A 24,477-nucleotide genomic window follows, 5' to 3' on the forward strand; every position below is an offset into this window, starting at 1 on the left:
AGACATGAAAACTCCTGCTAGAACAGGGCTGAGACTAGACTGATCCACTGCTAACACAGGGCTGAGTCTAGACTGATCCACTGCTAGCACAGGGCTGAGACTAGACTGATCCACTGCTAGCACAGGGCTGAGTCTAGACTGATCCACCGCTAGCACAGGGCTGAGACTAGACTGATCCACTGCTAGCACAGGGCTGAGTCTAGACTGATCCACTGCTAGCACAGGGCTGAGTCTAGACTGATCCACTGCTAGCACAGGGCTGAGACTAGACTGATCCACTGCTAGCACAGGGCTGAAACTAGACTGATCCACTGCTAGCACAGGGCTGAGACTAGACTGATCCACTGCTAACACAGGGCTGAGTCTAGACTGATCCACTGCTAGCACAGGGCTGAGACTAGACTGATCCACTGCTAACACAGGGCTGAGACTAGACTGATCCACTGCTAGCACAGGGCTGAGACTAGACTGATCCACTGCTAACACATGGCTGAGACTAGACTGATCCACTGCTAACACAGGGCTGAGACTAGACTGATCCACTGCTAACACAGGGCTGAGTCTAGACTGATCCACTGCTAGCACAGGGCTGAGACTAGACTGATCCACTGCTAACACAGGGCTGAGTCTAGACTGATCCACTGCTAGCACAGGGCTGAGACTAGACTGATCCACTGCTAACACATGGCTGAGACTAGACTGATCCACTGCTAACACAGGGCTGAGACTAGACTGATGCACTGCTAACACAGGGCTGAGACTAGACTGATCCACTGCTAGCACAGGGCTGAGACTAGACAGATCCACTGCTAGCACAGGGCTGAGACTAGACTAATCCACTGCTAGCACAGGGCTGAGACTAGACTGATCCACTGCTAACACAGGGCTGAGTCTAGACTGATCCACTGCTAGCACAGGGCTGAGACTAGACTGATCCACTGCTAACACAGGGCTGAGTCTAGACTGATCCACTGCTAGCACAGGGCTGAGACTAGACTGATCCACTGCTAGCACAGGGCTGAGTCTAGACTGATCCACTGCTAGCACAGGGCTGAGACTAGACTGATCCACTGCTAACACAGGGCTGAGACTAGACTGATCCACTGATAACACAGGGCTGAGTCTAGACTGATCCACTGCTAGCACAGGGCTGAGACTAGACTGATCCACTGCTAACACAGGGCTGAGACTAGACAGATCCACTGCTAGCACAGGGCTGAGACTAGACATATCCACTGCTAGCACAGGGCTGATACTAGACTGATCCACTGCTAGCACTTCTGAGACTAGACTGATCCACTGCTAGCACAGGGCTGAGTCTAGACAGATCCACTGCTAGCACAGGGCTGAGTCTAGACTGATCCACTGCTAGCACAGGGCTGAGACTAGACAGATCCACTGCTAGCACAGGGCTGAGACTAGACTGATCCACTGCTAACACAGGGCTGAGACTAGACAGATCCACTGCTAGCACAGGGCTGAGACTAGACTGATCCACTGCTAACACAGGGCTGAGACTAGACAGATCCACTGCTAGCACAGGGCTGAGACTAGACAGATCAACTGCTAGCACAGGGCTGAGACTAGACTGATCCACTGCTAGCACAGGGCTGAGACTAGACAGATCCACTGCTAGCACAGGGCTGAGTCTAGACTGATCCACTGCTAGCACAGGGCTGAGTCTAGACAGATCCACTGCTAGCACAGGGCTGAGTCTAGACTGATCCACTGCTAGCACAGGGCTGAGACTAGACAGATCCACTGCTAGCACAGGGCTGAGACTTGTAAGGAACTGAGAATAATCTTCTGTAAAAAGAGACCTTGGTCTCATAATGACTCCCTGCTAAAATAAAGACTAAATAAATACCATTGGCCATTGTTAGAATGCAGTGAACAGCAGGACCCTGATGTGCAGCCGAGGCGAACCTGTACCTTGTTGATGGTGAGGTTCTCATTCCGTAGCCTCTGTTTGTTCTTCTGCAGCTTGCTGGGCATCATCATTTTGCCAGTTCGGAAGTCGAAACATCCCAGGTCTACCGTGTTGCCTAGGTAACGGGACAGCTGGGGTTTGCTCCGGAACTTCTTCCCTTTTGGACTGAGGGGGGAGAGGAAAGACAAACAACAACAACAAGAGCATTAGATCACAAATGACAACAGATTACAAACAACACAAACAACAACAGCAGTAGATCATTGACAACAACAGCAAACCCAGCATGGCATCACAACCCAGCAACAGAACCCAGGTCAAACCCAGCAACATAGCCCTGGTCAAACCCAGCAACATAACCCTGGTCAAACCCAGCATCATAACCCTGGTCAAACCCAGCATCATAACCCTGGTCAAACCCAGCATCATAACCCAGCAATATAACCCAGGTCAAACCCAGAATCACAACCCAGCAATATAACCCAGGTCAAACCCAGCATCACAACCCAGCAACATAACCCAGCAATATAACCCAGCATCACAACCCAGCAACATAACCCAGCAATATAACCCAGGTCAAAACCAGCATCACAACCCAGGTCAAACCCATCATCACAACCCAGCAACATAACCCCGGTCAAACCCAGCATCATAACCCAGCATCATAACCCTGGTCAAACCCAGCATCATAACCCAGCAACATAACCCAGGTCAAACCCAGCATCACAACCCAGGTCAAACCCAGCATCACAACCCAGGTCAAAACCAGCATCACAACCCAGCAATATAACCCAGGTCAAACCCAGCATAAATAACTCAGCAACATAACCCAAGTCAAACCCATCTTCACAACCCAGCAACATAACCCAGCAATATAACCCAGGTCAAACCCAGCATCACAACCCAGCAACATAACCCAGCAATATAACCCAGGTCAAACCCAGCATCACAAGCCAGCAACATAACCCAGCAATATAACCCAGCATCACAACCCAGCAACATGACCCAGCAATATAACCCAGGTTAAACCCAGCATCACAACCCAGGTCAAACCCAGCATCACAACCCAGCAATATAACCCAGGTCAAACCCAGCAACATAACCCAGCAATATAACCCAGGTCAAACCCAGAATCACAACCCAGCAACATAACCCAGCAATATAACCCAGGTCAAACCCAGAATCACAACCCAGCAACATAGCCCAGCAATATAACCCAGGTCAAACCCAGAATCACAACCCAGCAACATAACCCAGCAATATAACCCAGGTCAAACCCAGAAACACAACCCAGCAATATAACCCAGGTCAAACCCAGAATCACAACCCAGCAACATAGCCCAGCAATATAACCCAGGTCAAACCCAGAATCACAACCCAGCAACATAACCCAGCAATATAACCCAGGTCAAACCCAGAATCACAACCCAGCAACATAGCCCAGCAATATAACCCAGGTCAAACCCAGAATCACAACCCAGCAACATAACCCAGCAATATAACCCAGGTCAAACCCAGAATCACAACCCAGCAATATAACCCAGGTCAAATCCAGAATCACAACCCAGCAACATAACCCAGCAATATAACCCAGGTCAAACCCAGAATCACAACCCAGCAACATAACCCAGCAACATAACCCAGGTCAAACCCAGCATCATAACCCAGCAACATAACCCAGCATCATAACCCAGCAACATAACCCTGGTCAAACCCAGCATCATAACCCAGCATCATAACCCAGGTCAAACCCAGCATCACAACCCAGCAACATAGCCCAGGTCAAACCCAGCATCACAACCCAGCAACATAACCCAGGTCAAACCCAGCATCATAACCCAGCATCATAACCCAGGTCAAACCCAGCATCATAACCCAGCAACATAACCCAGGTCAAACCCAGCATCATAACCCAGCAACATAACCCAGCAACATAACCCAGCAACATAACCCTGGTCAAACCCAGCATCATAACCCAGCATCATAACCCAGGTCAAACCCAGCATCACAACCCAGCAACATAACCCAGGTCAAACCCAGCATCATAACCCAGCAACATAACCCTGGTCAAACCCAGCATCATAACCCAGCATCATAACCCAGGTCAAACCCAGCATCACAACCCAGCAACATAGCCCAGGTCAAACCCAGCATCACAACCCAGCAACATAACCCAGGTCAAACCCAGCATCATAACCCAGGTCAAACCCAGCATCATAACCCAGGTCAAACCCAGCATCACAACCCAGCAACATAACCCAGGTCAAACCCAGCATCATAACCCAGGTCAAACCCAGCATCATAATCTAGCATCATAACCCAGGTCAAACCCAGCATCATAATCTAGCATCATAACCCAGGTCAAACCCAGCATCATAATCTAGCATCATAACCCAGGTCAAACCCAGCATCATAATCTAGCATCATAACCCAGGTCAAACCCAGCATCACAACCCAGCAACAATACCTCATAAGTTTTTCCTAACGTAAAAATGCAAATACATGCTAGAAGGCATCAATAGGATCTCGCTAGCTCGCGCTCGGCTCTGCCCCTCTCCTGGTTCTGCCCACTATAACTAATTTGTTCACATTGGAAACGACAGGCTGAGGCATTCACAGTCTAATAACAACAACACTGATGAATGAGACATTCACAGTCTAATAACAACAACACTAATGAATGAGACATTCACAGTCTAATAACAACACTGATGAAAGAGGCATTCACAGTCTAATAACAACAACACTAATGAAGGAGACATTCACAGTCTAATAACAACAACACTAATGAAGGAGACATTCACAGTCTAATAATAACAACACTAATGAAGGAGACATTCACAGTCTAATAATAACAACACTAATGAAGGAGACATTCACAGTCTAATAATAACAACACTAATGAAGGAGACATTCACAGTCTAATAACAACAACACTAATGAAGGAGACATTCACATTCTATCTTGGGTTAGTTATAACAATCTTTGGAAAGCATTCTCACATAGGTGTTCCTCCTATTCAGTTGGGAAAGGGCAGTGTGGAGTGCAATAGAGAGATTGCATCATCTGTGGATCTGTTGGAGTGGGTCCAGGCTGTCTGGGATGATGGTGTTGATGTGAGCCATGACCAGCATTTCAAAGACGTTCATGGCTACGGGGCGATAGTCATTTATTTTACCTTAATTTAACTAGGCAAGTCAGTTAAGAACAAATTCTTATTTACAATGACAGCCTACACTGCCCAAACCCGGACGACGCTTGGCCAATTGTGCGCAGCCCTACGGGACTCCCAATCATGACCGGTTGTGATACAGCCTGGATTCGAACCAAGGTGTCTGTAGTGACGCCTCTAGCACTGAGATGTAGTGCCTTAGACCGCTGAGCGTGGTCTAGACAGGTTACCTTTGTGTCCTTGGGCACAGGGACTATGGTGGTCTGCTTGAAACATGTAGGTATTACAGACTGGGTCAGGGAGAGGTTGAAAATGTCAGTGAAGAAACCTGCCAGTTGGTCAGCACATGCCCTGAGTATGCGTCCTGGTAATCCGTCTGGCCCAGCGGCCTTGTGAATGTTAACCTGTTTAAAGGTCTTACTCATCTCAGCTACAGAGAGCGAGATCACACAGTCGTACGGAACAGCTGGTGCTCTCACGCATGGTTCAGTGTTGCTTGCCTCGAAAGCAAGCATGTCTATTAATATGTATTATCATATGCAGCCTATAACAATGTTGAAATAGATTAGATTCATTTGGTTTTGTATTCAGTTAGCACAGTATGTATTCATTGATATGATCTCATTTTAGAAGTGATTTTCTCTACCCTGACACTTGTTTTAACTTGGTCATTTCAGACATGGTTTTCACCCACAGCGTTTAAAATCTCAATTCATAATTGTAACATCTGGGGGGAGGTAGCAATTACATATTTTGTCCAAATAGTGCAGCCCTACCATAACCTATGCTATTTCCTCTTCAGACCTAAGCCTACAATAGAGTCATTTTAAACAGCTGGCTCACACAGTAGACAACACCCGGAGCCAAAAGGCAGACAGTGACTAGAATATGAAATGACATTTTCTGTTAGTGTTCTGACTATTGTACAGACGACCACCCGCTGTTTTGGTCCGTTCCTCATCACCGTGTACCCAAAGCTTAAAACCTTAACGTTGTGTGACTCAAGACTATCACTTATGCCAGGTATACACTACCAGTGACGACCCGTCATTAAGGGCAGTTTGTGCAGAACCTGTTTTGTATGTTATTTTGGCATTAAATACGTGTCACGTAAAACAATGTGGAAAAAAATAGATATTTTTGAGTTAATAAAGCCGCATACAAACATGGTCTCTTTTTTGTTTTCTTGAGTAATGCAGGTGTTTTAGTCTAACTCAGTGCTTTCTGTGGTGGTGCGGCAGCCAGCAGAAAAAAGACAGAGAGCGTAAGGGTTGGTAATCTTCTCTAATTGCGCAGTGATTGACTCACTGTTCTGTCAGTGCCCATCCAAGGCTCAAGGTCATTGGCCACAGATAAAATGATGTCACATCACGTTATATCTACCGTAGCTTTGATTGGACTGATCATGTCAACATCATACCTTCAAGATTTCCAGCTAGCAAGATGTCATCATCATGAATCACGTCGACAATCTACTGGCAAATCCTTTTCAAACCTTGTCGTATGAAGAGAAATTATAGATAAAATGTATCGGTGCTTATCAGCCATTGGACACAAACATTACACAACAAGTTGGAAATCACAAATTCAACAATGAGTGGTTTAGAAGGAATCAGTGGCTAACTGCAAGCATTGCAAAGCAATCACTATTTTGCTTCCCCTGCTATTCAGTGGAGTGGGTGTGTGGTCCAAGTCTGGGTTTAAGGGTCTCTTTTCTAAATTTAAAAAGGATAAACATTCACATGCAACACCAATGGGCCCCAAAAAATGAATATATTGGCCATGTTGTCAATCCAGAATGACTTCTGCCGCATTCAAAACAACTGGAAACTCGGAAATCTCAGACTTCATTGAGTTAAAGACAACTAGGACTAGCTCCGACTGGAAAAATACATGTTGAACGGTCATCCAACTCGGAATACCAAGTCAGGAACTCTGGCCTCTTTCTAGAGCTCCGACCTGATGATCACTAACATCATGATTTGACCTTGTTTTTCCCACGAGTTCCCAGTTGTCTTGAAAGCACCATAAATCCAGAGAATGTCAGATTTTATGATTTGGTTCTTTTCTCCCTCATAACTTAGCCTACTGTTCTGACTTGTTGGTACACATGTAGTCTATAACCTGTTTTAGAGAAATAACATCTTCGAATATCGTAAGAGCTTTCATGATCTGTTTATATGCCCTCTTTATTTATCCTACAGTTCTGACTTGGTGGTACACATGTTATTTCTCTAAAACAGGTTATAGACTACATCTTCGAAAATCGTAAGAGCTTTCATTATCTGTTTATATGCCCTCTTTATTTATCCTACTGTTCTGACTTGGTGGTACACATGTAGTCTATAACCTGTTTTAGAGAAATAACATATTTGAATATCGTAAGAGCTTTCATTATCTGTTTATATGCCCTCTTTATTTAGCCTACGGTTCTGACTTGGTGTACAGGGAGAACACTGTAAGAACGGCCCATGTCCTGAATTCTGCCGCTGTACAATTCAAAAGTGCTGAACAAATAGTTAGCTCGCTCATGAATGTCTTAATCTAAATTACGGAATGCCACTTATCCACTCATTGTTACGCCGTAGTTTGTACATCTCAATTGTCCGTAAAAACCACATTTGTTTGTTTTTTTTTAAAGGCAGTAAATGAGTCTGAATGAACTGTTTCGCTGCCAGACGAGGTGTAGCGGTGGTGAGGATTCACTCCATGGTGCTAAAAAATAAAGCTCTGCTGTTGGGACAGGGACGTAGGCCTTAACAGTTTGTTGGCACCGTTGGTCACCGTTATAGTTCAATGAATGTATTGTTTAGTATTGTGGCTTTGGAGGCATCTGTTTGCCCCGCCAAGATTCACACGCTAAAACCCCCACTGTACACTACACCCCTCAAACTCAACTCTGGACCTCAGCCATTGTGTTATTGTTCCCCTTTAATCAGGGACTGATTTAGACTAGAGGTCGACCGATTATGATTTTTAAACGCCGATACCGATACAGATTATTGGAGGACCAAAAAAAGCCGATACCGATTAATCGGCCGATTTAAAAAAAAAAATGTATTTGTAATCATGACAATTACAACAATACTGAATGAACACATATTTTAACTTAATATAATACATCGATAAAATCAATTTAGCCTCAATTAATCGGTATCGGCTTTTTCTGGTCCTCAAATAATCGGTATCGGCTTTTTCTGGTCCTCCAATAATCGGTATCGGCATTGAAAAATCATAATCGGTCGACCTCTAGTCTAAATCAGTCCCTGATTAGAGGGGGACAATAACACAATGGCTGAGGTCCAGAGTTGAGTTTAAGGGGTGTAGTGTACAGTGGGGGGTTTCAGCATGTGAATACTAAACAATACATTAACGGTGACCAACGGTGCCAACAAACCGCTAAGGCCCAACGATGCCAACAAACCGCTAAGGCCCAACGGTGCCAACAAACCGCTAAGGCCCAACGGTGCCAACAAACCGCTAAGGCCCAACGGTGCCAACAAACCGCTAAGGCCCAACGGTGCCAACAAACCGCTAAGGCCCAACGGTGCCAACAAACCGCTAAGGCCCAACGGTGCCAACAAACCGCTAAGGCCCAACGGTGCCAACAAACCGCTAAGGCCCAACGGTGCCAACAAACCGCTAAGGCCCAACGGTGCCAACAAACCGTTAAGGCCCAACGGTGCCAACAAACCGCTAAGGCCCAACGGTGCCAACAAACCGTTAAGGCCCAACGGTGCCAACAAACCGCTAAGGCCCAACGGTGCCAACAAACCGCTAAGGCCCAACGGTGCCAACAAACCGCTAAGGCCCAACGGTGCCAACAAACCGCTAAGGCCCAACGGTGCCAACAAACCGCTAAGGCCCAACGGTGCCAACAAACCGCTAAGGCCTACAGTGCCTTGCGAAAGTATTCGGCCCCCTTGAACTTTGCAACCTATTGCCACATTTCAGGCTTCAAACATAAAGATATAAAACTGCATTTTTTTGTGAAGAATCAACAACAAGTGGGACACAATCATGAAGTGGAACGACATTTATTGGATATTTCAAACTTTTTTAACAAATCAAAAACTGAAAAATTGGGCGTGCAAAATTACTCAGCCCCCTTAAGTTAATACTTTGTAGTGCCACCTTTTGCTGCGATTACAGCTGTAAAACAGCTCGAGCTCAGTGAGGTTGGATGGAGAGCATTTGTGAACAGCAGTTTTCAGTTCTTTCCACAGATTCTCGATTGGATTCAGGTCTGGACTTTGACTTGGCCATTCTAACACCTGGATATGTTTATTTTTGAACCATTCCATTGTAGATTTTGCTTTATGTTTTGGATCATTGTCTTGTTGGAAGACAAATCTCCGTCCCAGTCTCAGGTCTTTTGCAGACTCCATCAGGTTTTCTTCCAGAATGGTCCTGTATTTGGCTCCATCCATCTTCCCATCAATTTTAACCATCTTCCCTGTCCCTGCTGAAGAAAAGCAGGCCCAAACCATGATGCTGCCACCACCATGTTTGACAGTGGGGATGGTGTGTTCAGCTGTGTTGCTTTTACGCCAAACATAACGTTTTGCATTGTTGCCAAAAAGTTCAATTTTGGTTTCATCTGACCAGAGCACTTTCTTACACATGTTTGGTGTGTCTCCCAGGTGGCTTGTGGCAAACTTTAAACAACACTTTTTATGGATATCTTTAAGAAATGTCTTTCTTCTTGCCACTCTTCCATAAAGGCCAGATTTGTGCAATATACGACTGATTGTTGTCCTATGGACAGAGTCTCCCACCTCAGCTGTCGATCTCTGCAGTTCATCCAGAGTGATCATGGGCCTCTTGGCTGCATCTCTGATCAGTCTTCTCCTTGTATGAGCTGAAAGTTTAGAGGGACGGCCAGGTCTTGGTAGATTTGCAGTGGTCTGATACTCCTTCCATTTCAATATTATCGCTTGCACAGTGCTCCTTGGGATGTTTAAAGCTTGGGAAATCTTTTTGTATCCAAATCCGGCTTTAAACTTCTTCACAACAGTATCTCGGACCTGCCTGGTGTGTTCCTTGTTCTTCATGATGCTCTCTGCGCTTTTAACGGACCTCTGAGACTATCACAGTGCAGGTGCATTTATACGGAGACTTGATTACACACAGGTGGATTGTATTTATCATCATTAGTCATTTAGGTCAACATTGGATCATTCAGAGATCCTCACTGAACTTCCGGAGAGAGTTTGCTGCACTGAAAGTAAAGGGGCTGAATAATTTTGCACGCACAATTTTTCAGTTTTTGATTTGTTAAAAAAGTTTTAAATATCCAATAAATGTCGTTCCACTTCATGATTGCGTCCCACTTGTTGTTGATTCTTCACAAAAAAATACAGTTTTATATCTTTATGTTTGAAGCCTGAAATGTGGCAAAAGGTCGCAAAGTTCAAGGGGGCCGAATACTTTCGCAAGGCACTGTACGTACCTGTAACGCACTAATGAAGCAGCTCACTGTTCAGGCATTTATTTCCTACACAACCGAGAAACTACGACAACCGAGAAACTCAGGATAGGATCAACAAGGAAACCATGATGTAAAGTGAGCAGCAACATCCTGGGGTTGAGGATAGATGAAACGAAAAACTTGAGAGAAGGAAATGAAATCGAAACCCGTTAAGATTTTAAAAGGCGTGCTGTGTATATGCCCAGCGTCAGGCAAACTGAGAGAGTGTTGAAAACAGTCGGTGCGGGTTGACAACCTCCTCCATCTAGCTCAGCTCCTCTCATATGCAGACGGAACGAGCGCCGAGCTCTGTGTCTCAATGCTATGGAGATCCACCTCTGTGACCAGCGGTCGGAAAGACACAGATGAGTGTGTGACCGTGACTTGGTTCAGGGGAGAGTGAGTAGGTGACTCAGCGATGAGTCAAAGCCGAGCCAGAGAGAACTCACCCCTCCACATAACAACGCCTTTCAGAGAAACTCACCAAGACACAAACACACCCTAACCCAGTCTCAGACTGACTACCTCTCTACCACACGGCTCACTAGTGAGAGGGGTTGAGGGTGTGGAACAGAGTGACTATCTGTCTCTACCACACGGCTCACTAGTGAGAGACGTTGAGGGTGTGGAATTCCACATTGGTTAGCTTTCTTCATGTAATGTGGACCAGAGAAACCATAGCAGGCTTGAAGGAACAAAGAAGACCAGAAATCCCTTCAAATGTCAAAGTCCTAGACAGACCTGTGAAATATCAGTGACCGTTCTCAGCATGTAGGCCTGTTTCCCCATAGTTAGCTTAGCTATCATGCTAATGTGCATGTATGCCTGTTTCCCCATAGTTAGCTTAGCTATCATGCTAATGTGCATGTGTGCCAGTAAGTTACACAGCAAAGTGGCTGTGAAAATGGAAAAGAGGAGCAGAGAAACAGAGCAGATGGAGTGAGAGAGTAGCCTCAATACTTCTCCCTGGGCTTCTCCCTGGGCGTTGACACCAGCTCAGGGTGGCTATCTGCCTACCTGCCTGGCTATTTGTCTGCCTGCCTAGCTATCAGTCTGTCTGCCTGCCTGGCGGCAGACTCTGTGTGTAGTTGTGAGAGCAGCTAAGTGAAGTGAGTGAAGGGCAGGGGGCACACTTTCACGGCATGCTTGCTCCCCCCCTCCCCCAGTGTAACCACAGCCCTTTTCCGACCCACACCCTTTTGTCTCACTGCTGACAGCCCGCTTCGCACCAGCTGGGTTGCAGGCAGGGACACAGACAGACAAGACAGACAGGCAGACTAACAGAGATAGGAGAGACTACCAGAGATAGGAGAGACTAACGGAGATAGGAGAGACTAACGGAGAGCCAGACACCCGATTTTGATAAACTCCCATATCTACTGGGTGAAATACCACAGTGTGCCATCACAGCAGCAAGATGTGTGACCTGTTGCCACAAGAAAGGGTCAACCAGTGAAGAACAAACACCATTGTAAATACATTTATTTTCCCTTTTGTACTTTGACTATTTGTACATTGTTACAACACTGTATATATATATATATATATAATATGACATTTGTAATTTCTTTATTCATTTGGAACTTTTGTGAGTGTAATGTTTACAGTTAATTTGTATTGTTTATTTCACTTTTGTTTATTATCTATTTCCCTTGCTTTGGCAATGTTAACATATGTTTCCCATGCCAATAAAGCCCCTTGAATTGAATTGAAGTGATAGGAGAGACAGAGAGACACCGATACTGAAATATACCAACATGGAGACAGATGAGAGGGAAGCAGCGCACAAAAGCATGTGTGGAAGAGAAAGATCATTATGGTGTAATTAATTCCACTGAAGTGATCGCATTTCCTACTGACGTACTCCACGTTACCTGGCGTTCCTTCCCATCGATCCCCTCGCTCAACCCCAGAATGGAGGTATAGCGTATGTCCATCTGAAAAACCGCACGAGCACCAACGAGAAGTTCGTAGGATCATATCGAATTCAAAGTCAAATGAAAGCTAATAGCCTATATTTTGAGGAAATGAAGATTTAACATTTTTCATCAACAAAAAATGTGACGTGAGAAATGGCTTTGATTTCTGGAAAGGGGGGGGGGTCTTAGTAAACATCTACCAGAAAAAGTCTTCAAAAGGGTATCAGAAATACATCAAAACACAATAATATTGACGTAGAGACCCCTGCCAACTAATATCAACACTTAGATTTTGTTGTGGAGAAATGTGTTATATTCTGTAAATTTAAGAAATATTGCCTTGTAATTCCGTTACCAAAAAACCCACATATCTTTTAAGATATTGTCTAATTTCTCTCCCTCATGAGGGAGAATCATGAAAGTTCACAGAGGTAACAAATAATGGTAGACATACCAATTAGTTCGTAATTTTACTGATATAAATTGTGTTTATGAAGTGATTAAAACTCATAATTCCGTTCCCAAATTGGAAAAAAATCCATAACGGAATAACAGCACCTGAATTGGCTACAATGTGAAATCATAATAGTCACAAACCACAGTTGGGTCTCCTGCTACTGTCTTCCCTTCCACTGCTATACTGTTATATTCAGCTCATAACTGTCTTCCCTTCCACTGGTATACTGTTATAATCAGCTCATAACTGTCTTCCCTTCCACTGGTATACTGTTATATTCAGCTCATAACTGTCTCCTGCTACTGTCTTCCCTTCCACTGGTATACTGTTATATTGAGCTCATAACTGTCTCCTGCTACTGTCTTCCCTTCCACTGGTATACTGCTATATTCAGCTCATAACTGTCTTCCCTTCCACTGGTATACTGTTATATTCAGCTCATAACTGTCTCCTGCTACTGGTATACTGTCATCCTCTTGTCCACTGGTATACTGTTATATTCAGCTCATAACTGTCTTCCCTTCCACTGGTATACTGTTATATTCAGCTCATAACTGTCTCCTGCTACTGTCTTCCCTTCCACTGGTATACTGTTATATTCAGCTCATAACTGTCTTCCCTTCCACTGGTATACTGTTATATTCAGCTCATAACTGTCTCCTGCTACTGTCTTCCCTTCCACTGGTATACTGTTATATTCAGCTCATAACTGTCTCCTGCTACTGTCTTCCCTTCCACTGGTATACTGTTATATTCAGCTCATAACTGTTTTTTCTTTCTGTTGTCTGGTGGTCCAACCAAGAGTGTAAAAACAGTCTGAGTAAGGACAACCCCTCTCTCTGCCTGTCTCCCCCTCTCTCCCTGCCTGCCTCCCCCCCCCCTCTCTCCCCCCTCACACCTACCCATGAGCCCCCTCTCTTTCCATTTACTGTACCCAGCATCCTCACCCACTGATCACGACTGACACCGGATGTCCATGGACGTTGTAAAGCAGTTGAAATTTGGACAGTCCACCCTGGCCTTGACGTTAACGTAAACAGACGGACCGGACCAAACCTGAACCTATCAAAGACGTATGTTCTCACAAATTTGATAGTAGATCACAGTACAGTGTAGTGAGTAGATCACAGCACAGTACAGTCCAATACAGAAGAGTACAGCATATTGTCCTGTAGTCTATTGTACTGAACTCTACTGTACTCCTTTAAAGATGCAGCCGTTACCTAGCTAGCACGCCAGTCAGGCAGACAGACAGCACACAGTGACATGTAGGTCAGTAGCTTAGCGCTGTGCCGAGCAGAGAGAGAGAGAGAGAGAGAGAGAGTGGGTTGTGAGGATCAGTGAACTGCACCGTGGCTCTAAGCTACAGTACAGTTCAGTACAGCCTGGACAATCCACTGAGGTGAGTGAACCAACCTGAACCCAGCCAGCGCTCGCTAGCACAGTTAGCCCTTCGTTTCAGTCGCCACCACACAGCTGGGTTTTCACACTCGCATAGAGTTGTCTCTTCAAAATGGCCGTGGCGACTCTCTCTCTGCTACGTCCCCCTCAACTCTTCTGCTTGAGCAGACTGACTAACAATGGACTTGTTGTGTGAACAGATAAAATGGCAGATTTAGGCCTACATTGATAATCAGTGGTAAAGGCAGACGAAAGTCCCAGCATTTTGCAGCACCAGGACCAAGGCCTAATCGACAGAAAACCAACGTAGACAATGTCAGTGTTATATGGGTGTTGCGTGTTCAAATCAAATCCAAATGTAATTTGTCACATGCTTCGTAAACAACAGGTGTGGACGAGTGGCGGTCGGTGCCAATTAAAGGGGAGGACGAGTCTAGTTTTTTTATTGAGCACGGCCTTACTACTGTTACAGCATATTGGATGACTGTCATTCATATTCACCCAGTTCAATGTAACATCCATAGAGGATACTACATGATACTTTAATTTTCCGTATAAAAAATAAAAAAATCAGGAGGTTGCTACAACCTAGCCTACGAAGGAAAGTTCACAACACAAGTGCACACAGGTGGAGAGAAAGACTAGGTCGAATCAATGTGACCGACAGTGACACATTCAATACCGCCTTGCACACTGTTGACTGTGTCTAGCTGATCTAGGGGGGAATCATGAGTCCAACAGTTGAAAAAAACAAACGTTTCTATTGGACACATTGAGGGTGTGTTTATCCCCGTTTCGTTCCGTTTGCTTACTTTTAAGAAACGTTTTTCAACAGAATCGACAGAATGAATACACCCCTGATCACCAGCAAACACAGTTCACTTTAATAGCAGCCACATACAAACAGCATGATCACGTTGATCGTTGTGTGTATAAATATATAATTCCTTCTCGCATCTACGCTCTCTCCTCCTCTCACCTTTTCCCTTCGCTTGTGGACTTCAGTGCACAAGACAACAGCTGTCTGTGACCAAGCAGAAAAACCTTTCCAAGCCAAACTTTCATACAATAACCACTAAACACAGACTACATGGCCAGCTAGCTAACATGGCCAGCTAGCTAACATGGCCGGCTAGCTAACATGGCCAGCTAGCTAACATGGCCAGCTAGCTAACATGGCCAGCTAGCTAACATGGCCAGCTAGCTAACATGGCCAGCTAGCTAAAGTAGGCTAAACTAGCTAGCTGTATTCGCTACCTAGGTACAGTGCATTCAGAAAGTATTCAGACCCCTTTCCCATATTTTGTTACGTTTCTGCCTTATTCTAAAATGTATCAAATAAATAAAATTCCTCTTCAGTCTACACACAATACCCCATAATGACAAAGCAAAAACAGGTTTGTCAAAATTCTTGTAAATGTATAAAAAAGGAGAAACAGAAATACCATATTTACATAAGAACTCAGACTCTTTGCTATGAGACTCGACAGGTGCATCCTGTTTCCATTGATCATCCTTGAGATATTTCTACAACTTGATTGGAGACCACCTGCGGTAAATTCAATTGATTGGACATGATTTGGAAAGGCACACACATGTCTATATAAGGTCCCACAGTTGACAGTGCATGTCAGAGCAAAAACCAAGCCGTGAGGTCGAAGGAATTGTATGTAGAGCTCTGAGACAGGATTGTGTCGAGGCACAGATCTGGGGAAGGGTACCAAAACATTTCTGCAGCATTGAAGGTCCCCAAGAACACAGTGACCTCCATCATTCTTAAATGGAAGACGTTTGGAACCACCAAGACTCTTCCTAGAGCTGGCCCCGGGCCAAATTGAGCAATCGGGGGAGAAGGGCCTTGGTCGGGGAGGTGCCCAAGAACCCAATGGTCACTCCAGAAAGACAACCATCTCTGCACCACTCCACCAATCAGGCCTTTATGGTAGTGGCCAGACGGAAGCCACTCCTCAGTAAAAGGCACATGACAGCCGAGTTAGAGTTTGCCAAAAGGCACCTAAAGGACTCTCAGTCCATCAGAAACAAGATTGAACTCTTTGGCCTGAATGCAAAGCGTCACGTCTGGAGGAAACCTGGCACCATCCCTACGGTGAGGCATGGTGGTGGCAGCATGCTGTGGGGATGTTTTTCAGCAGCAATGGACTTGGAAACTAGTCAGGATCGAGGGAAAGCTGAACAGAGCAAAGTACAGAGAGATCTTTGATGAAAACCTACTAAGGACCTCAGACTGGGGGTGAAGGTTCACCTTCCAACAGCACAACAACCCTAAGCACACAGCCAAGACAACGCAGGAGTGGATTCGGGACAAGTCTCTGAATGTCCTTGAGTTGCCCAGCCAGAGCCCGGACTTGAACCCGAACTAACATCTCTGGAGAGACCTGAAAATAGCTGTGTTATGCACTGCAGTGCTAGCTAGCTGAAGTCTATGCTTTCAGTACTAGATTCGTTCTCTATTCTCGGTCTAAAATGTACTTGTTGGTCCACCAGCCACTGTGGCAGGTAGATGAAAATATCTACTACTCAGATTTTTTTTACCAGCCCCCATAAATAATTCTCCATAATTACATAGCAAAAACAAAAGGATGACAATGCTTTGCAACGTTTCTTAAAACATTTATTATTATAAAGTAATGTGGTATATTGCTACATTTCATTTTTTTTTAATTATAACCTGAGTCTTATAACCAAAATATGAGATGAGACAAAAAATTTTCAGCTACCCCCTTTAAGGGCGATAGGTTACCACTCGAGTCACCGTGTGTGAGACACAAGGACAATGTCTAACTTTGCAGACTTTCGAACAATTAGACCAACAACTTTCATGTCTGTGCACAGAGATATAGGATTCCTATTGCTTTGTGCGATCAGCAGCTATGAAACAAAACAGTAAACATACTTTGAAAACAGCTACTGCAGCAACAAATTGCAACACGCACGTACTTGACTGACTATTTTTATTCACAAACGTAACGCGCTGTAGAGCAAATTGACCACCCGCCAACATGGCTGGTGAAATAGACATTCTTAACGAGCAATACCCACATTTGGCGGGTGGCGAGGTGTTATTTTTCTGTCTCTAATGCTTTGATTGAGTGGACAACGTCAGTTCACACTGCAAGAGCTCTGATAGGTTGGAGGACGTCCTCCGGAAGTTGTCATAATTACTGTGTAAGTCTATGGAAGGGGGTGAGAACCATAAGCCTCCCAGGTTTTGAATTTACAGTTGAAGTTTACTTACACCTAGGTTAATTTTTCTGAACAATTGTTGACAGACAGATTACTTCACTTGTAATTCACTGTATCACAATTCCAGTGGGTCAGAAGTTTACATACACGAAGTTGACTGTGCCTTTAAACAGCTTGGAATATTCCAGAAAATGATGTCATGGCTCTAGAAGCTTCTGACCCCAGAAAAAAATGTGTAGACCTCCACAAGTCTGGTTCATCATTGGGAGCAATTTCCAAACGCCTGAAGGTACCACCTTCATCTGTACAAACAATTGTACACAAGTATAAACACCATGGGACCACGCAGCCGTCATACCGCTAAGGAAGGAGACGCGTTCTGTGTTCTAGAGATGAACGTACTTTGGTGCGAAAAGTGCAAATCAATCACAGAACAACAGCAAAGGACATTGTGAAGATGCTGGAGGAAACAGGTACAAAAGTATCTATAGCCACAGTAAAACGAGTCCTATATCGACATAACCTGAAAGGCCGCTCAACAAGGAAGAAGCCACTGCTCCAAACCCGCCATTAAAAGCCAGACTACGGTTTGCAACTGCACATGGGGACATAGATTGTACTTTTTGGAGAAATGTCCCCTGGTCTGATGAAACAAAACTAGAACTGTTTGTCCATAATGACCATCATTATGTTTGGAGGAAAAAGGAGGAGGCTTGCAAGCCGAAGAACACCATCCCAACCGTGAAGCACGGGGGTGGCCGCATCATGTTGTGGGGGTGCTTTGCTGCAGTAGGGACTGGTGCACTTCACAAAATAGATGGCAACATGAGGGAGGAAAATGATGTGGATATATTGAAGAAACATCTCAAGACAAGTTAAAGCTTGGTTGCAATTGGGTCTTCCAAATGGACAATGACCCCAAGCATACTTCCAAAGTTGTGGCAAAATGGCTTAAGGACAACAAAGTCAAGGTATTGGAGTGGCCATCACAAAGCCCTGACCTCAATCTCATAGAAAATGTGTGGGCAGAACTGAAAAAGCGTGTGTGAGCAAAGAGGCCTACAAACCTGACTCAGTTACACCAGCTCTGTCAGGAGGAATGGGCCAAAATTCACCCAACTTATTGTGGGAAGCTTGTGGAAGGCTACCCGAAACGTTTGACCCAAGTTAAACAATTTAAAGGCAATGCTACCAAATACTAATTGAGTGTATGTAAACTTCTGACCCACTGGGAATGTGATGAAATAAATAAAAGCTGAAATAAATCCTTCTCTCTACTATTATTCTGACATTTCACATTCTTAAATTAAAGTGGTGATCCTAACTTATACTAGGATTAAATGTCAGGAATTGCGAAAACCTGAGTTGAAATGTATTTGGCTAAGGTGTATGGAAACTTCCGACTTCAACTGGAAGTCAATGTACCCAGAGGAGGACGGAAGCTAGCTGTCCTCCGGCTACACCATGGTGCTACCCTACAGAGTGCTGTTGAGGCTACTGTAGAACTTCATTGCAAAACAATGTTTTAAATAATTATCTGCCAACATGAACAAATGTTGTATCTGAATAAGCAAACTTTAATGTTTCACTCTTTTTATTTTTATGAAATTCACTGAGGAACCTCCACTGGTGTAAACTAACAGTGAAATACATAATGAGTAATGATAACTAGGCTATATACAAGGGGTACCAGTACTGAGTAATGATAACTAGGCTATATACAAGGGGTACCAGTACTGAGTAATGATAACTAGGCTATATACAAGGGGTACCAGTACTGAGTAATGATAACTAGGCTATATACACAGGGTACCAGTACTGAGTAATGATAACTAGGCTATATACACAGAGTACCAGTACTGAGTAATGATAACTAGGCTATATACACAGAGTACCAGTACTGAGTAATGATAACTAGGCTATATACAAGGGGTACCAGTACTGAGTAATGATAACTAGGCTATATACAAGGGGTACCAGTACTGACTAATGATAACTAGGCTATATACAAGGGGTACCAGTACTGAGTAATGATAACTAGGCTATATACACAGGGTACCAGTACTGAGTAATGATAACTAGGCTATATACAAGGGGTACCAGTACTGAGTAATGATAACTAGGCTATATACAAGGGGTACCAGTACTGAGTAATGATAACTAGGCTATATACACAGAGTACCAGTACTGAGTAATGATAACTAGGCTATATACACAGAGTACCAGTACTGAGTAATGATAACTAGTCTATATACACAGGGTACCAGTACTGAGTAATGATAACTAGGCTATATACACAGGGTACCAGTACTGAGTAATGATAACTAGGCTATATACACAGAGTACCAGTACTGAGTAATGATAACTAGGCTATATACAAGGGGTACCAGTACTGAGTAATGATAACTAGGCTATATACACAGGGTACCAGTACTGAGTAATGATAACTAGGCTATATACAAGGGGTACCAGTACTGAGTAATGATAACTAGGCTATATACACAGGGTACCAGTACTGAGTAATGATAACTAGGCTATATACAAGGGGTACCAGTACTGAGTAATGATAACTAGGCTATATACACAGGGTACCAGTACTGAGTAATGATAACTAGGCTATATACAAGGGGTACCAGTACTGAGTAATGATAACTAGGCTATATACACAGGGTACTGTACTAGGCTATATACACAGAGTACCAGTACTGAGTAATGATAACTAGGCTATATACAAGGGGTACCAGTACTGAGTAATGATAACTAGGCTATATACAAGGGGTACCAGTACTGAGTAATGATAACTAGGCTATATACAAGGGGTACCAGTACTGAGTAATGATAACTAGGCTATATACACAGGGTACCAGTACTGAGTAATGATAACTAGGCTATATACAAGGGGTACCAGTACTGAGTAATGATAACTAGGCTATATACAAGGGGTACCAGTACTGAGTAATGATAACTAGGCTATATACACAGAGTACCAGTACTGAGTAATGATAACTAGGCTATATACACAGAGTACCAGTACTGAGTAATGATAACTAGGCTATATACACAGAGTACCAGTACTGAGTACCTATATACACAGGGTACCAGTACTGAGTAATGATAACTAGGCTATATACACAGGGTACCAGTACTGAGTAATGATAACTAGGCTATATACACAGAGTACCAGTACTGAGTAATGATAACTAGGCTATATACAAGGGGTACCAGTACTGAGTAATGATAACTAGGCTATATACACAGGGTACCAGTACTGAGTAATGATAACTAGGCTATATACAAGGGGTACCAGTACTGAGTAATGATAACTAGGCTATATACACAGGGTACCAGTACTGAGTAATGATAACTAGGCTATATACAAGGGGTACCAGTACTGAGTAATGATAACTAGGCTATATAGACAGGGTACCAGTACTGAGTAATGATAACTAGGCTATATACAAGGGGTACCAGTACTGAGTAATGATAACTAGGCTATATACAAGGGGTACCAGTACTGAGTAATGATAACTAGTCTATATACAAGGGGTACCAGTACTGAGTAATGATAACTAGGCTATATACAAGGGGTACCAGTACTGAGTAATGATAACTAGTCTATATACAAGGGGTACCAGTACTGAGTAATGATAACTAGGCTATATACAAGGGGTACCAGTACCGAGTCAATGTGCAGGGGTACGAGGTAATAACTTGGCTATATACAAGAGGTACCAGTACTGAGTAATGATAACTAGGCTATATACAAGGGGTACCAGTACTGAGTAATGATAACTAGTCTACATACAAGGGGTACCAGTACTGAGTAATGATAACTAGGCTATATACATAGGGTACGAGTACTGAGTAATGATAACTAGGCTATATACAAGAGGTACCAGTACCGAGTCAATGTGCAGGGGTACGAGGTAATAACTAGGCTATATACAAGAGGTACCAGTACCGAGTCAATGTGCAGGGGTACGAGATAATTGAGGTAAATGTGTAAATAAGTTAGGGGTAAACAACAGTCATCAAGATAGATAATAAACAGTAGCAGCGTATGTGATGAGTCAATGCAGACAGTCCGGGTAACTATTTAACTAACTATTTACCTAACTATTTAACTAACTATTTACCTAACTATTTAACTAACTATTTAACTAACTATTTACCTAACTATTTAACTAGCGATTTAACTAACTATTTAACAGTCTTATGGCTTGGGGGGTGGAAGTTGTTCAGGGTCCTGTTGGTTCCAGACTTGTCGCTCTGGTACCGCTTGCCGTGCGCTAGCAGAGAACAGTCTATGAGTTGAGTGGCTGGAGTCTTTGACCCTTTTTAGGGCCTTCCTCTGACACCACGTGGTATAGAGGTCCTGGATGGCAGGGAGCTCAGACCCAGTGATGTACTGGTCCGTACGGACTACCCTCTGTAGCGCCTTGCGGTCGGATGCCAGTTACCAAACCAATGAACAGTAGCCTACACAAACCCCCTGGTCACATGGTTTCATTCTATAGCCCAGTAAGCATGGTTTCATTCTATAGCCCGGTAACCATGGCTACATGGTTTCATTCTATATCCCAGTAAGCATGGTTTCATTCTATAGCCCAGTAACCATGGCTACATGGTTTCATTCTATAGCCCGGTAAGCATGGTTTCATTCTATAGCCCGGTAACCATGGCTACATGGTTTCATTCTATAGCCCGGTAAGCATGGTTTCATTCTATAGCCCGGTAACCATGGCTACATGGTTTCATTCTATAGCCCGGTAACCATGGCTACATGTTGTCTCTTTCAGCTTCACAGTCAGGCAGTGTGTGTGTGTGTGTGTGTGTGTGTGTGTGTGTGTGTGTGTGTGTGTGTGTGTGTGTGTGTGTGTGTGTGTGTGTGTGTGTGTGTGAGAGAGACCTATGAGGACAAGCACTGAGTAGTAGTAATCCCATAACCTCTGATATTTACTAATGACCTCAGTTACTGTTCTACAAACCTCTGAGGGCAAAGAGTCGAGCTGGGTTCACTCTCAGATTCAATTCACCTCAAGAGTCGAGTGGAGTTGCCTCTCACTCTGAAGAGATTCAATTCACCTCAAGAGTCGAGTGGACTCTCACTCCGAAGAGACTCAATTCACCTCATGTTTCCTTTCAAGTGTCAACAATCGGCCCACTTCACTTAGAGAACGACTACACATAAAAACATGTTTGTCACAAACCTTATCCACTTAGCCTAACACACAGAGCCCGATCTCACAACAGCCGACTCTTGCCCTCTGCCTCAGATACCTGTATTCAGTCCTGCCTACCTTCCCACAGCCTGGGATTGTTGTGAATGCAAGCCGCTCCTGAAACATCAAAGCAGCAGTGGCTAGAATGCCCAGAGGAGGTTCATTTCAATAATTCTGTCAAACCACAACGAACTCTGGCAGGAGAGCACAAGCAATGAACTGAACTCCATCTCTGGGACTGACTGAGGTGATGTGGGAAGAAGAGAGGAACTCCGTCTCAAATCAAATTTTATTTGTTGCAAGCGCCGAATACAACAAGTGTAGACCTTACAGTGAAATGCTTAGTTACCAAGCCCAACAGTGTTCAGTAAAACATGTAAAATAAAAGTATCAAATAATTAAACAGCAGCAGTAAAATAATAAGTGAGGTTATATACAGGGTGTTACGGTACAGAGTCAATGTGGAGGCTATATACAGGGTATTACGGTACAGAGTCCATGTGGAGGCTATATACAGGGTGTTACGGTACAGAGTCAATGTGGAGGCTATATACAGGGGGTACCGGTACAGAGTCAATGTGGAGGCTATATACAGGGTGTTACGGTAGGGAGTCAATGTGGAGGCTATATACAGGGTATTACGGTACAGAGCTATATACAGGGTATTACGGTACAGAGTCAATGTGGAGCCTATATACAGGGTTTACGGTACAGAGTCAATGTGGAGGCTATATACAGGGTATTACGGTACAGAGTCAATGTGGAGGCTATATACAGGGTGTTACGGTACAGAGTCAATGTGGAGGCTATATACAGGGTATTACGGTACAGAGTCAATGTGGAGCCTATATACAGGGTATTACGGTACAGAGTCAATGTGGAGGCTATATACAGGGTATTACGGTACAGAGTCTAATGTGGAGGCTATATACAGGGTATTACGGTACAGAGTCAATGTGGAGGCTATATACAGGGTATTACGGTACAGAGTCTAATGTGGAGGCTATATACAGGGTATTACGGTACAGAGTCAATGTGGAGGCTATATACAGGGTATTACGGTACAGAGTCAATGTGGAGGCTATATACAGGGTATTACGGTACAGAGTCAGTGTGGAGGCCATATACAGGGTGTTACGGTACAGAGTCAATGTGGAGGCTATATACAGAGTGTTACGGTACAGAGTCAATGTGGAGCCTATATACAGGGTATTACGGTACAGAGTCAATGTGGAGGCTATATACAGGGTATTACGGTACAGAGTCAATGTGGAGGCTATATACAGGGTATTACGGTACAGAGTCAATGTGGAGGCTATATACAGGGGGTACCAGTACAGAGTCAATGTGGAGGCTATATACAGGGTATTACGGTACAGAGTCAATGTGGAGGCTATATACAGGGTATTACGGTACAGAGTCAATGTGGAGGCTATATACAGGGGGTACCGGTACAGAGACAATGTGGAGGCTATATACAGGGGGTACCGGTACAGAGACAATGTGGAGGCTATATACAGGGTGTTACGGTGCAGAGTCAATGTGGAGGCTATATACAGGGTATTACGGTACAGAGTCAATGTGGAGGCTATATACAGGGGCACCGGTACAGAGTCAATGTGGAGGCTATATACAGGGTATTACGGTACAGAGTCAATGTGGAGGCTATATACAGGGGGCACCAGTACAGAGTCAATGTGGA

The 24,477-nt window shown here is 44.1% G+C and overlaps 1 protein-coding gene across 1 annotated transcript in view; it reads right to left on the reverse strand.

Annotated features, from left to right (window-relative positions):
• The window catches only part of LOC139422664 (methyl-CpG-binding domain protein 2-like), a 272,964-nt gene that overhangs the window by 243,245 nt on the left and 5,242 nt on the right, over nt 1-24,477 (reverse strand). The window contains exon 2 of the mRNA XM_071173840.1: nt 1,933-2,095. Coding sequence (XP_071029941.1) covers nt 1,933-2,095 — 163 coding nt within the window. The remainder of the gene's footprint in view (nt 1-1,932; nt 2,096-24,477) is intronic.

This window comes from Oncorhynchus clarkii, chromosome 12 (genome assembly GCF_045791955.1).
Source record: "Oncorhynchus clarkii lewisi isolate Uvic-CL-2024 chromosome 12, UVic_Ocla_1.0, whole genome shotgun sequence".
NCBI classification, from domain to species: domain Eukaryota; kingdom Metazoa; phylum Chordata; class Actinopteri; order Salmoniformes; family Salmonidae; genus Oncorhynchus; species Oncorhynchus clarkii.